Source organism: Danio rerio, chromosome 13 (genome assembly GCF_049306965.1).
Source record: "Danio rerio strain Tuebingen ecotype United States chromosome 13, GRCz12tu, whole genome shotgun sequence".
NCBI classification, from domain to species: Eukaryota; Metazoa; Chordata; class Actinopteri; order Cypriniformes; family Danionidae; genus Danio; species Danio rerio.
Window position 1 is genome coordinate 26027904 of NC_133188.1, and position 15107 is coordinate 26043010.

Consider the following 15107-nt stretch of genomic DNA (forward strand, 5'->3'; position numbering starts at 1 on the left):
TAAATTCGAAGTTGCAGATTAATAGTTGTGTATTTGTAAAATGTCATTCACAAATACAAAGTGACAGACACATGTGTGCACGGCAAATTTGACTGCATCTTCGCTCTACAACCACAGGTCGGCACTCACAACCTCTCAGATTCGTCAGTACAACTACAAATCTCCCGCGCTCTGACTTTTGCTACACATCTCCCGCGATCTCTGTAGCAGAACTCATCTGTGCACTCGCAGATGCAGAGGCGTGAGCAGCGCTGGGCAGGGGAGGGGCGGGGCTGGTGTAAAGCTGTTTGATTGGCTGATGCATGACCAATGAACAATGCCAGCAGCCAACAGGACTGAGGTGCAAAATAATCATTTCCCACGATTATTTTATTATTTAGGGTTTATTTAAACTCTTTTCTGAAGAGATTCTTGTTAAAAATAATAAATTCTGTGGAAATGTACATACCAGTAAAAGAGCAGCAAAGCCAGTTTATTGGCTAGAGCCAGCCAATGAGATGTGGCGTTTCTGTTTGTCAGGACACAGGGCAGCTCACGTTGTTGGAGGCCTCGAGCAATCAGAGGGTAAGTTATGATTTTTAATAATTATCTATATGTTCAATACTGTTAGCTAAGCGAAGGACTGTGCTGGGTGCTTCTCTTGTTTGTTTCTTATATAAGAAAACAGTTATGAGTTATCTAGGAGCTGCTTTCAATCATGTTATATGGTTCTAAAGATACGATTCAACCCACATGAAATAAGAAGTTGTAATAGTATTTATAGTAAATATTAGTACGTTTTTGAACCATACTAACTATAGTAAACTGTATTATACAGTATATATTGCAGTATCTACAACTTTGTTAATGAATGCAACAGCACACTGTAGTATTAACTAGCATGAACTTTAATGAATTGAAGTATATTTACACACACACACACATTAATAGCAATTAAAAATAACACTAGGCGTTTCAGTTTCTTACAGATCATACCGGTTTTTGTTATTATAACCTGCATCATATCTATCTATCCATCTATCTATTTACATGTTTGTGTACAGTGTGTCCTTTATATCACTTTTTTAATTATGAACGTTACTAACTATAGGTTATTTCTCAGTTTCCTGTAAGGATGGAGTGACAGGAGAGATCAGCATGTTTCAAGTCGATGAGGAACTCAGAGAAGCTGCATAGCTTGAATAGGATGTTATTTATGCTAAAGATGACATGATGATCCAGCTCATCTACAAACACTTCAAAATGATTCAGATCATTCAAGAGGAAGCCGACTTTATTTTCTCTTTTTTCTTGCCAAGATGACTACAGATTTGAACAAAACACACACTCACCCACAAACACAACTTTTATTTTGATAATTGTTTAATGTAGTATTTTTACACTTTACTGTAAGGCAGGGGTGTCAAACTCAGTTCCTGAAGGGCCGTAACCCTTCACGTTTTTAGTTGCAACCCTGCTTCAACACACTTAAGTGAAAGTTTCAAACAAACCTGAAGGACTCAATTAGTTTGATCAGGTGTGTTTAATTAGGGTTAGAACTAAACTTTGCAAAGCTGCAGCCCTCCAGGAACTGAGTTTGACACCTGTTCTGTAAGGGAATGTAATTTGTCAAATAAAATTTACAGTCCAAATAAGTGCAGTGCAAATGTCTAGTTACTTGTATTGAAATATTTCAGGGTTTTTCCTTGTTCATAATGAGATGGAGGTGGTAAATCCAACTTCATCATTACCCATCAAATGTTATCTCCTCTTTAATACTTTGCTCAAGCCTTAACTAATGGTCAGAAAGCAAGCCATTGTGTAAAGCTGGTTGATGCTCGCTGTAATAGAGAGAGATGATGACTGTTCAGCTTATGTTGCTTAACCCTGCAGATGAGATGCTCAAAGTGGACCCTCAGCCGAGCGATGGACACTGTCTCCCTCACCTAGTTGCTCTTCCTTTGAACACACATATCATGTTGAAGGATGCAAGTTGTGGACCTAAATCAGATGTAATGCATGTAGACGTAAAAATTAGAAAGAAATGAAACTGCTTTAAAATGTATTAGGTTTTACATATAAATACGTATTCTTAACAGATTTGTTTCAACTTGATATTTGCATAATAAATGACATTAGAATGTTTAGTTTTTAACAGATAGCTATATTTCAATTTTTTTCAAATTTAAGCTATATATATATATATATATATATATATATATATATATATATATATATATATACATACATACAAGTATACTTCAATTTATTAAAGTTCATGCTAGTTAATACTACAGTGTGCTGTTGCATTCATTAACAAAGTTGTAGATACTGCAATATATACTGTATAATACAGTTTACTATAGTTAGTATGGTTCAAAAACGTACTAATATTTACTATAAATACTATTACAACTTCTTATTTCATGTGGGTTGAATCGTATCTTTAGAACCATATAACATGATTGAAAGCAGCTCCTAGATAACTCATAACTGTTTTCTTATATAAGAAACAAACAAGAGAAGCACCCAGCACAGTCCTTAGCTTAGCTAACAGTATTGAACATATAGATAATTATTAAAAATCATAACTTACCCTCTGATTGCTCGAGGCCTCCAACAACGTGAGCTGCCCTGTGTCCTGACAAACAGAAACGCCCCATCTCATTGGCTGGCTCTAGCCAATAAACTGGCTTTGCTGCTCTTTTACTGGTATGTACATTTCCACAGAATTTATTATTTTTAACAAGAATCTCTTCAGAAAAGAGTTTAAATAAACCCTAAATAATAAAATAATCGTGGGAAATGATTATTTTGCACCTCAGTCCTGTTGGCTGCTGGCATTGTTCATTGGTCAGGCATCAGCCAATCAAACAGCTTTACACCAGCCCCGCCCCTCCCCCGCCCCGCGCTGCTCACGCCTCTGCATCTGCAAGTGCACAGATGAGTTCTGCTACAGAGATCGCGGGAGATGTGTAGCAAAAGTCAGAGCGCGGGAGATTTGTAGTTGTACTGACGAATCTGAGAGGTTGTGAGTGCCGACCTGTGGTTGTAGAGCGAAGATGCAGTCAAATTTGCCGTGCACACATGTGTCTGTCACTTTGTATTTGTGAATGACATTTTACAAATACACAACTATTAATCTGCAACTTCGAATTTAAAACACAAGTGTGTGGATTGTTGTGTGTGTGTGCAAATCGGAGATTTCAGCTGTTCACATCAGAGCTGTAAGTGTACATTTCAACCTACACATACAAATATTATTATCACAAGTGCTCACATTTACATTTGCAAGCTCTCGAGTTTCGCAACTGATTTACTTTCATAAAAATAAAAGTCAATTTTGGCTTAAAGCAGAGATGCCCAAAGTAGGGCCTGTGGGCCAAAGTTGGTCCAGGGTAACCTTTTATTTGGCCCACTATCCCATTTGAAAAGAGAGGGAGAAAGATGGGAGGGTAGTTGGGGTGAATTCCTTTGACAAAGATTGTCATTTCAAATTTAACGTAACCTTTTGTTTCTTTGTTTTATTGCTGAGCTACATTACAATCCACCAGAAATTACGATTACAAATGAATCAGACTTCTAAAATGTAAATACTGTCACTGGACAGAAAGAGGACAATGCACAAGACACCTTTGAGCAAATCAAGGTAAAGGCAGGAGCAGCTGACTAGTGTAATCAGCATTGAACTCCATTGTGTTGATTTAAATGGGATTGTTTGTTTTTACTGTAATAAGTTCATTGTAAAATCTTATCAAATTATACTGTATTGGGTAATATGATTTAATGTAATGTTTTCTAGTTATTAATAAATATTAGAGAAAAAATGTAAAAAATTACCCATCATGGCAAATTTATTATATTTGGTATGTATTCGGCCCACAGCCCTCAATCAAGTTTGCTTTTTGGCCCTTTAAAGAAAATATAAGGGCACCACTGGTTTCCAGTTTTCTTCAATGTAGGCCTATCCTTTTTGGTTAAGACAAGAAACAGGTTTGGAGGAAGTGGGCAGGTTAATTGAGAACAAAATTAAAAATTTGAAGTGGATTGTTCAGTGTAGCTGCATGTACAAGAAAAATAATATTTATTTGGTGCAATGTAATTAAGGCCTATGAGCCTAACCTGTGTATAAATAAGGGTACAGGTAGGGAAAATGATTCGAGGTATGATTAGGTAACTGTGTTTTAAATGTTAGCATAGTAGCTAAAAGACTACAAAAATGCAAAGTTTCAAACAGTAACAGATATGTGTTTAATCATTTTTTGAAGCATCACTGCTGATGGACATTCGGAGATTCATATTAAGGAAATAGAAAAATATTTATAGTTCTAGTTAGCTTCACTGGCTTTCATAGTCTTCCCACAGCTGCGTTTGTTTGCAGATATCTTCTTATATCTCTTGGGGTTTTACACGAGGCCCACAGTCTGAAGCGTTTATATCTATGCGCCACATTGCGGTATTACACAGGATTAGGTGTTCACATTTGACTACGTTTGATGATTAACTACCAGTGAAACGTGCAACATGCGCTTGGGTCCTAAGCTCACACTACAGGCCGGACTGCGCGTCTGCAGCGATGTCGAGCTCATCTGACAGACCGTGTTCTCGCGAGATTGCGACTATCTGGACTGCTGGACTATCGTTCGGGGTTACCTGAGAGGACAGGCGCTTGACGGTGAGGAGCAATGTGATATTCGTACATATGTTACTTCATATTAAACTTTTTTATGTATATGTTGATCGTTTTCGATCATAAATAAATATATTGTGTGTAGCTTGGCTCGCGGAAGTGCCGAGTTTCGTCCCAGAAACTGTCAACTTGTCGTTCGTTGATTCCTGTGAGGTGAAAATCTCGCTAATGTAAAAGTCGTTTTGCATAAAGTTCACATTCATGTTTCGGTTTTCAATTTGACACAACAAATAATTGCTTTTAAATGGGGCATATAGTGGACCATATGTGTATGGTGTTAAGTTTAAAAGCCTCTTGTTTTTGACATACCTGGAAGTGGTTGTCTAGCTAGCTAACTAAACTAACTGATAGCTCTGTGACAGCTGGTTTATGTTAACTTAGTCAATATCGTTAACGTTACTTCAAACCGACTTGCATCAAAAATGTTGTGCTAGTGTGAAATGTCAGTTTTGTGTTTTTTTTTTTTGCTCTTGCCCGAAGCCTCTGACTCTTGACAACACGGATGTGTCTCAATACATATAAGCTGCCTACCTAGACATCATTTTCAATGCGATACGTGTTGGAACACTCAACAGATGCCTCAAAAGTGATGTCTAACGTGAGTTACGTAGGCAGAATGCTGGGTATAATGAAGTGCCAAGTTGTCAACAGAAATAGTCTATTACACACGGTTTCTGGTTGAGTAAAGTGTAAATAGCTAACATTACTAGTTAACGTTAACACAATGCTGAAGAAAGTAGGCAACTTGCCGGGTTTGGTACACTGCCAAAATGTATAACGTTAACTGGTTATTATACTGTAGTGACTAACGTTAGTTAATATAATGTCATATAGGAGGACAACTTGCTCGAGGTGATACAATTTAAACAAACTAAAAAAAAAAAAAAACGTTTTAGTTCATTTTGATTGTTGATTATTGTAAAAACGATTCACTAGTGTAACACAATGCTGGTGCTAAGGTGTTAAGACATAAGTGGTTAAAATTAGGACTGCACTATAATTCGTTTTAATCAATATCCCAATGCGTGTGTCCGCAATAGTCATATCACAGTATATTCAATGTTGAGTTGGGGTGATAGTTAATCATCACAACGGTTAGGTATATGAGGTTTGTGAAGTCATAGCAAAGTATAACCTTAACAGAGTGAGACTGTCATTTGCATGGGATTTAAAGTAATTTCAAGAGAGCCTTTTTTTTCCACATTGATCAAGTTTTAAAACTGAAAAGGCTAATGCTATTTTGATCGAATTAAGAATATTGACTTGTAAAACAGTTTTGTCAAGACAGAAAAAAGGAACATCTACACCTAGAATGATAACTATAAAGGTAACTATAACTTCATTAGCAACCGCACAAATGACCATATTATCTTGCTTATTATAAACACAGTGCAGCTTTAAATATTTGAGCTCTGTAAAGCTGGGACGATTCTGATTGACTGTCAGGATCTTACTGTTCATTAGCTAAAAATCTGAAAGGCATATGATATCTCTGTGTTGTTTTGTTGACTCCCCTATTCTTTATACTTAAGAGTAATTTCTAGAATTATGTCATTTTTATAATAGTTATTGTCCTTAGTGTGAGCAGGTCCTAATGCAATTTTTAAAAAGCAGTTAAGGGAGTTGATTACTGGTGCAAAGTGCTGTCCATCTAGGCTGCAACCTAGGTTTGGTGGTGTAGCCCTTGTTTTACATGTTTATTTTTCAGACCTGACAAGGTAAACATGTCTCACAATGATGAAGGATATGTGGTGCGGATCCGTGGTTTACCTTGGTCATGTACACAAGAGGAAGTGGCCTCCTTTTTCTCTGGTATGCAAATGAGCATGTATGCAAATGTTTACTGTTTATTTAAAAAAAAAGAGATGCATTGTGATTGGCATTTTTCTTTACAGATTGTGACATTGTAGGGAAAGTCAATGGGGTGTGTTTTACCTTCTCTAAAGAGGGAAGGCCGAGTGGTGAAGCATTTGTGGAGCTGAAGTCATCAGAAGACTTTAAAAAGGCTTTAGCAAAAGATCGCAAATATATGGGTCATCGTTATATCGAAGGTATGATCCTGTCTACAGACCAGAAAATGCTGCTTTAATTGTATTTAAAGTCACCTAGAATTCAAAATTAACCATTCTTCTTTCTAATGCAGTATTGAAGTTTTTATTATAACTATTAATCCCTGCACATCATTATTTTTTCTTTACATAAGCCATTACAATATGGTCCTAGCACTGGGCAATAATCCCTTCCCTCCAGCAACATTCACATTAAGGCTGAAATTAGTAAATGACATTGATTCAATCAGTTTCTGATCATCACAATCAAGTACAATCTTCTAATCATTTTGTTTGAGACTTTGCTTCAAATGGATATACACTCACTGGCCAATTTATTATTACACCTTACTAATAAATGCTTCCTGCAAAACAAGTGGATATTTAAGTCACCGTTCATTCTTTGACCTCCTTTTCACCCACAGAACTGTCATTCTGCCATGTTTAAACCATTCCCTGTAGACTCTACAGATGTTGAGTGTAAAGGAGCAGATTGTCTTGACCACATCTACATACCTAAATGCATTGAGTTGACTGATCAGATCTTTGGGTTATCAAGCAGTTGAACAGGTGTACCTAATGTAGTGTATGTCACACAATAGACTAGACTTTATTTATCGATTGCTTGGCTTTTTTTCTCTAGTGTTCAGGTCAAACCGTAGTGAGATGGACTGGGTGCTGAAACGTTCAGGTCCCACAGATTATGACGGCAGCAGTGGCTGCATGTTACGTCTGAGAGGATTGCCGTTCGGTTGCAGTAAAGAAGAAATCGTCCAGTTCTTTTCAGGTACATCTGCCAATTCACTAAAACCCCTCTAGGGAAATTTTGTAGAGGCTGTGTTTTGTAGTCAGTGCCTCCTGCTAAAATGTATCATGCATATATATTTACAGTTCATATAGAGATCATATTTTAAAGTTCTTTAAGTTCTTCTAATTCTTTATTCTTTCATCACCTGAATATTGAGCATGTTTTTGGTTGTTTTTAATGATATTAAGATGTCGCAAGCATCCCCAAGACAGCTGTGCTTTGATTGTCTTGTTTGATTGTCTTTTAATTTGATGGGTTTGTCATTTGTGGTGTGCTCTAGGGCTATTCTATCTGACTTGGGGAATAATTTAGGGGCTCAATTTGGGGGGGATGTCTTTTCTGCAGATGAGAATGTTGCGGCTCTTTAACATGTCTCCCCATGTGGGGTTATTTGTCCTTGGGTTAAAGGGTTGAAAATCGTGCCAAATGGGATAACATTGCCGATGGACTACCAGGGGAGGAGCACAGGGGAAGCCTTCGTGCAGTTTGCCTCAAAGGAGATAGCAGAAAAGGCTCTGGGGAAACACAAGGAAAGAATAGGGCACAGGTGGGGCCGGCAAGACTGGGCTGGGTGCTAATGCTATCTCTAACTGTGGGGAGGGGGGTCATGCATCTTTCTGTTCTGGAAAAAGATGGTATGATCATGTTGTAATTATTGCACTTGTTTAATTTCACATTACTCTGTGTCATGAGAGGCAATCATAATGTCAATGGGCAACAGATGTTGCAGATGCAAAGGAGATTTTTTACTTTAAAGTACTTTTTTTTCTTAAAATTTCTGTTTCTGGGCTGCAATTGACCATTGGATACAGTTAAAGTCTTATTCTGCAGGCAGCTTTTCAGACACAACTGACAATAACCTGTCAGTTACTGTGGTGAATTTAGCCAGTGGGCCACAAATACTGTCTTTCCTAAAATCCTCCTCATTGCTGTGAAACTTTCAACAGTCTGTATGTTCATTAACATGTTGCATTTCAAAATCATCTCAGGTACATAGAAATATTTAAAAGCAGCCGAAATGAAATGCGCGCATACTATGAAGTACCGAGGAGGATTATGGGACAGAGGCCTAGTCCCTATGACAGACCCATGATGGGACGCGGGAGCTTCTTCGGGCCCGGGCCTGGAAGAGGAGGTGCTGGACTTGACCAGATGCGTGGCGGAAGCGGTTACAGTGGAGGTATGCTTTTAAGTGTTCAACCCTGTGGCGCTGTTGAGTTATTTTTGACTTAAACTATATACATTTTTGTTATATATAGATTTTTAACCTTGTCAGATTGGTACAAAACTTAGCTTAGACACTTGGTCGTAAATAGTTTAGAAGCAAAAATCTAATTTAATATTTATACTATGTTCAAAACAATTTTGTTTATTGAACTACAATACTATACATTAATTTAACTGATAACTCAAAAATAATATGTGACTGAACAAAAGGTTATTATTGGCTCAGACACTAACCATATAGAAATGTGGCTTTTTTTTCAAGGATATGGTGGGTTCGACAACTACAATGGCTTTAACAACTACTGCTTTGATAATAGTATGTTCGAAGAGCGTGTGCGTGGTGACAGAGGAAGAGGAGGAACGGGAACTCACGGTTACAGCAACGATTCAAACTCAGGCTTTCACAGTGGCCACTTTGTGCACATGAGAGGCCTACCGTTCAGAGCCACAGAGTCAGATGTTGCTCATGTAAGAAATATTGTTGAATTAATAATGAAGCTATAATTGCTGTTGTGTAAGTGTTTTTGGTTTGTCTTTTTCAGTTCTTTGGTCCTTTAACCCCTGTAAGGGTGCACATTGATATGGGCCCCAATGGAAAGTCCACAGGAGAGGCAGATGTTGAGTTTAGATCTCATGAAGATGCAGTGTCTGCCATGTCAAAAGACAAGAATCACATGCGTAAGTTGTCTCCAGTCCATCTTATGATGATTTTTAAAAAAGTTATCACACTGTAAGGCTCATGAACTGCTGTTTAAAATTCTTTACTGTTTTCTGAGTTCCCTTATAATGCTAACAAGAATTAGTAATAGTCTTTTAAGTCTAAGTCTTAGATCTAAATAGTCTAATAAGCATAGGTCTCAAACTCAATTCTGGAGGGCTGCAGCTCTGCAGTTTTGCTCCAACCCTAATCAAACACAGCTGATCCAATTAATAAAACTGTTCAAAACTACTAGAGACTATTAAGCAGGTGTGAGTTGGAGCTGTGTCATCCAAGTAATTAAAGTGCACTTATTATTTTTTGAGTTTTGAGTGTGAACGCACTACTTACATTATTTATACTACAAAATGGTGTAGAATAGTGGCTAAGTATGTGATTTGGGACGCACCTTAAGTCTATTTTCTGGTCTTGTTTTGACCCCCAAGATCAGAACACACTGTTTAGACATGGTAGACTCTAAACTAAACGGCCACTGGTATGATTGGCTGACAGTTTTGCATATTTAATCATTTTCAAAAGTAGAGCTGATAGCCCACCAATGTAAACTTGAACTGAAAGTCCAGCATTTAATTACTTGTAAACAAATGCTTTGTTTGTAAACTCCATGGTAAAATGAAGTGATCAAAGGATACATTTCTTACTGACACGATCTGGAACTGTATTAAAAATACAGTTTCTCTTATCGAATAAAATCAGCAGGAAGCAATTTCAAAGACTCTTGTTTTTCTGTTTAAATGTAAATCAGAAAGTGTCACAATCTATAGCCTGTGCCCTGATACTATTCTCTATAATTTTATAATTTCGTTACTGTTGTAAACACAGCAGTTTACAAATACCTGTCAGCCAACAGAAGTACTGTAGGTGCACAAAGTATGGAGAGACATACTAAATACAGTGCACCGCTTGAGTTGGATGGACGTCTTTAGGAAAAACAACTTTTTAAGGCTAGTCTAAAGACTCGTACACATCAAGATGCTTTTCGTTTGCGTTTATGTCTGTGTTTTTGAGATGTTTTTCCGGATTCAAACCTAATCGATTTTCACTGGCGTCAAGCAGAAGAGTATGCAAAATCACTCCTTGGCGTTAGATGGTGCTACACAACTTTAAGCTTCTGACACCCATTTGTAACACAGAAAAAGAAGACAGAAAGTTGACACGCTTGTTGTTAAAGTTCCTGGCGATTTCAACACACATGGATGGTTCAAGTAGCAGCTCTAGCGATGAAGAAATGATTATCGTTCAACAGTGCAATAAGGAACTCCACATTCATATTGCCTCTGGGCATCTTCTTCAATGTGCACTCGCATTGACAGTTTTGCTCTTGAGCGCCCCTAAGTGCTGTTTACTGTAACTTCAGCAGCTTCGTGCACATGAATAAGGGCGTACTCGCACTAGTTAAATCGTTTAAGTCATTTGATATGCGGTGACACGCTGTCAAATATTTCGCCGAACAGATCAGCCACTTTTGACGCTCATAAACAATCATAAAGTCCTCGTGCTGCAGGAATTAGGAGGTTTGCTGAAGGTGTGCAGTTGTCATGCAGAGGAGTTTGCGTCTTTAATAAACTACGACTTCACTGAACAGTACGAATGATTAATTAATCCATATGAAACAGTCCCTTAAAAGTCACATTTCGCTTTCAGTTTCAGGCTTAGGCGCGTTTTGCACTCACACACAAGCATACTGCGCTAAAGCCCAAGTGAACCGATTCAGAGCACTCACGCTTCTCAAACGATCGATTGGTGTGCACAATCACATTGCCGCCCTTTATTTAGTCAGGAGGTGTTAAATGTCATTGGAAAACGCAAGCAAAAAGCATCTCAGTGTGCACGGGCCTTAAGTGATATTATATCAGTGTCCTAATATATACACACACACACACACACACATATATATATATATATATACACACATATATATATATATATATATATATATATATATATATACACACATATATATATATATATATATATATACACACACACACACATATATATATACACACACATATATATATATATATACACACACACACACACACACACACAAACACACAGTATGCTGTTTGTTTTTAAATTAATAAAACTTTAACTTGATTTTATAGTTCAATGACTCGTACAGTGCTCAGTATAAGTGAGTACACCCCACTTTGAAAATGAATATTTTTAGCCATTTCTCAGTGAATATTGGCAATGTATTTTGGTTAATAATATAAATACAAAATATAATTAAAAAATGACAACCTACAAAGTTTCAACTACATATTTCCATTTTTTCCCCTCTTTTTTAAATTTGCATTTAATAATTCTCTATACCATAAATTTAGTTGTAATAGTTTATTAATTTAAGAGATAGATTTGTGGGGGGTGTACTTATACAGTGTATGCTGTGCACTGTATGTGTCAAAAGATGGAGCTAATTTGGATTAGTCACTTCTGGACCCTTTTAACAGCTGCTCTGTCCTCTTCCCTGCAGAGCATCGTTACATTGAGCTTTTCCTGAACTCAACTTCGAGTGGGCCGTCTGAAATGGGTAAGCATGGAGATTATGTAATAGTAGTGTACAGATGAGAAGGTGTGAAGACAACATTCAAACACAAGTCTTTTGTTTTGGGGGCATGAAAACACCACAGGCCGTGGAGGAGGTTTCTATAGCAGCTCTGGTGGGATGAGCTCTAGAGGAAGTGCATTAAGAGGGATGTTCTGAAAACCATCGCAAAATGCGCACTTTTCAACCCAAAGTTGGAACTTCCAGCTTGGAAGGTCTTTTAATATGAATATGTTTTACATGTTCCTATGAAAATATGCCCAAAATATTTTCCAAACTCAAAGATAATTAAATTTAATATTCATAATATGAGCTGTTGCATATATATTGACCGGCTACTGTACATTTTGCTTATTGAATTTTATATGACATGTTCCGTATCGAGTTCTATCTAAAGATACATGCTTTGTATGTATTTTAGCTCAGAAACTAGTATGAATAGCTTGATGCCCAAGTTGTGTGTGTTTAAAATTGCACTTTTATTTAATTTCCCAAAGCAATAACATCATTTTGGATGTTTTACATGTCCTTGCTGCTAGGTACAAATTTCTAATTAAAACCTGTGAAATTTACACATCCCTGGAATAAAACATTTTATTAATAAATATATATTTCATTTTCCCTGAAGAATGTTTATTAAATGAAGTTGTAATGCCAGAATAAAATGAGGTATCTGGCTACTGAACTGAATAAAATCAAATGGCATCAGTGCATTTCTATAGTATATTATAAAGGAGTTGTGCAGCTTTAAACTACGGTTTAGTACCTTTAAAAAGACTGTGGTCAGTAAGAAATCTAATGTTTCTGAAAGTCTCACCAGTGGTGCATTTATTTGATGAAAAACTATTTATTGTAATGTCATTTATTTCTGTAATGGTAAAGCTACATGATCTTGTATAAGCAAAATAATCCAACATGCTTTTTTGTCCTTAATGTTGAAAACAGCCATTTTCCTGGAAACTATAAACATTTTTTCAGGGCTTTTTGAGGAACAGAAAAATGAAAAGTACAGCATTTATTTTTAATAGAAATCTTTTATAAATGTCTGTTTGAAACTTCAGCCTAGTGTAATATTCTAAGGCATCAATAAATCAATTTGCTGAATCAGACTTATCCAATTTGATAGTTCAACCTTTTTAGCAAGCAAAAAGGCCAAAATTATAATTTTATTTTTTTGGAAAAAATCATGCTTAAAATGTATGAAATGATACATCAGGTTTCTTAAATTCTTCATTGTATTAAACTGCATCATAATTTCCCCACAATGAAAACTGGAGCTTTGACGATAAAACGTTTAAATATTATATTTGAGGAATGTACTGTATACATGTGCTTTTTTTTTTGCTAGTTTAGGCCTCTGAATAAAAATGAGTTTTCCCCCTCTACAAATGAGAGCTCTGTTTCTGCTACATCATACTAAATAGAGATATAAATGACTGACATATTCTATTTGATACTCAAAAATGTGCAAAGGTCTTAATGTTTACTAAACTGTTAAAATAAGCACTGTAAATCAGGGGTGTGCTATCATTTATATTAATGTAATTGTTGTTATAATATTGTCAATAATATCACTATTATTAATATTATCACTCAAAAATCTTTAGACTCTAACAGCATTTAAAGGATTAGTTCATTCAAATGATAATTCTGGTATAATTAACTCACCCTCGCTTTTGTGCATAAAAATGTCTATGGAAGAGGAGGAAGCCTTCGGATTTTATCTAAAATATTTTCATTTGCATTCCAAAGATGAACAAAGGTTTTAAAGGTTTGGACTAGGGCTGCACAATATATAATTTGAGCATCGATATCACAATGTGTGTATCCGCAACATTGCAGGATTAAAATGAATTTATTTTGAACAATTTAATTAAAATAACAACAATGAATAAATAAATAATAAAATAAAAATAAATAAATTATTTTTAAAAATAACAAATTTACCTTACCCTAAAATAAAAACAATACATTTAATGTCATTTTAAAATACTACATTTATTAAAATATAACATTGAAAATGACCTTTTAGAAGCATAAAACTGAAGCATAAAAAATTTATACAATGATGACCAATTTTATGTTTGGTTGCTCAATTTCTGTAGCTGAATACTGTTAGACTCTATAGAAAGCCATAAGTGCTGTTTATTTCTCTTTTGTCTTTGCTCTATTTAAATATGCTTGTAATTTATTCAAATTTATTCAAATGCACTGCATAGAAAAATACTTGGTCATCCCAATATAACTAAATGAATGAAACATTTTTAAGTAGAGCTATTTAATCTGGTGAAATCGTAGTCATATCACAATATATAATCACAGAAAAGCTAAATATTGCAATGTCAGATTTTTTCCAATATCGTGCAGCCCTTGTTTAGACAGATATATAAGAAAAATATTTTTTAATTTAGCTGAACATCTGCATTTTTCCCACTTTTGAATGAATGTTTTTGATCAAACCAAGTTAAGTTTTATATTCATAAAGACACTCAACTTGCTTTGTTAATAAATGAATCAGTCGTTTTGAATTAAAGATTTAGTAAACCACACTTTGGCCCAACTCTTTGTACCCCTACCCCTTGGCTCTTGTAGTTTTTCTTGAGTGTGAAGGGGAAGTGCTGCAAAATTTACCCCTAAGAAATGGGACCGCACTACAGCACCTGCACACGTCCTTATATGTTGTCGCGTTCTCATGCTTCATATGAGATTGATGATGGTGACTACTGAAGGTATTGCATTATTATTATTATTTTCAGGAAATCACTGAAGGCATACAACGATATCATTATGATATAACTTGCCAATAAGATTGTAACTGTACTGTGCATTTAAACAGTGGCCAGATTCATTTATGAAAACACACAGAAACAACATTAACATTATACAGTAGTAGACACTGTAAAAAGCTCATTCCCAGCCACTAGACTTTTCTGACAGGGTATTCAATGTTCATCAAGCGACAGATGTGAAAGTATGTTGTGTTATACAGAAGTTATGAGGGGTATAAATAGCAAAATGTAGCTGTATTTTAGCATTTTTAAAGCATGACGGTAAAACACGAACACCGTTGTCAATGTATAAAAACA

The 15107-nt window shown here is 35.9% G+C and overlaps 1 protein-coding gene and 1 long non-coding RNA gene across 19 annotated transcripts; both read left to right on the forward strand.

Annotated features, from left to right (window-relative positions):
* The first annotated feature begins 313 nt into the window (after positions 1-313).
* Positions 314-1634, forward strand: LOC141377177 (uncharacterized). Its single transcript, XR_012389295.1, has 2 exons — positions 314-564; positions 1103-1634. It is a non-coding gene; the product is annotated as an uncharacterized lncRNA (long non-coding RNA).
* Positions 1635-4580: 2946 nt separating this feature from the next.
* Positions 4581-13442, forward strand: hnrnph3 (heterogeneous nuclear ribonucleoprotein H3 (2H9)). 18 transcript variants are annotated; one of them, XM_073919952.1, is made up of 11 exons: positions 4618-4822; positions 5150-5276; positions 6378-6481; positions 6565-6720; positions 7361-7504; positions 7934-8072; positions 8515-8705; positions 9015-9220; positions 9295-9430; positions 11950-12006; positions 12107-13442. In XM_073919952.1, exons 3-11 carry the CDS (start codon positions 6394-6396, stop codon positions 12178-12180), a joined length of 1191 nt encoding a protein of 396 aa, XP_073776053.1. In that variant the 5' UTR covers positions 4618-4822; positions 5150-5276; positions 6378-6393; the 3' UTR covers positions 12181-13442.
* Positions 13443-15107: the final 1665 nt, after the last annotated feature.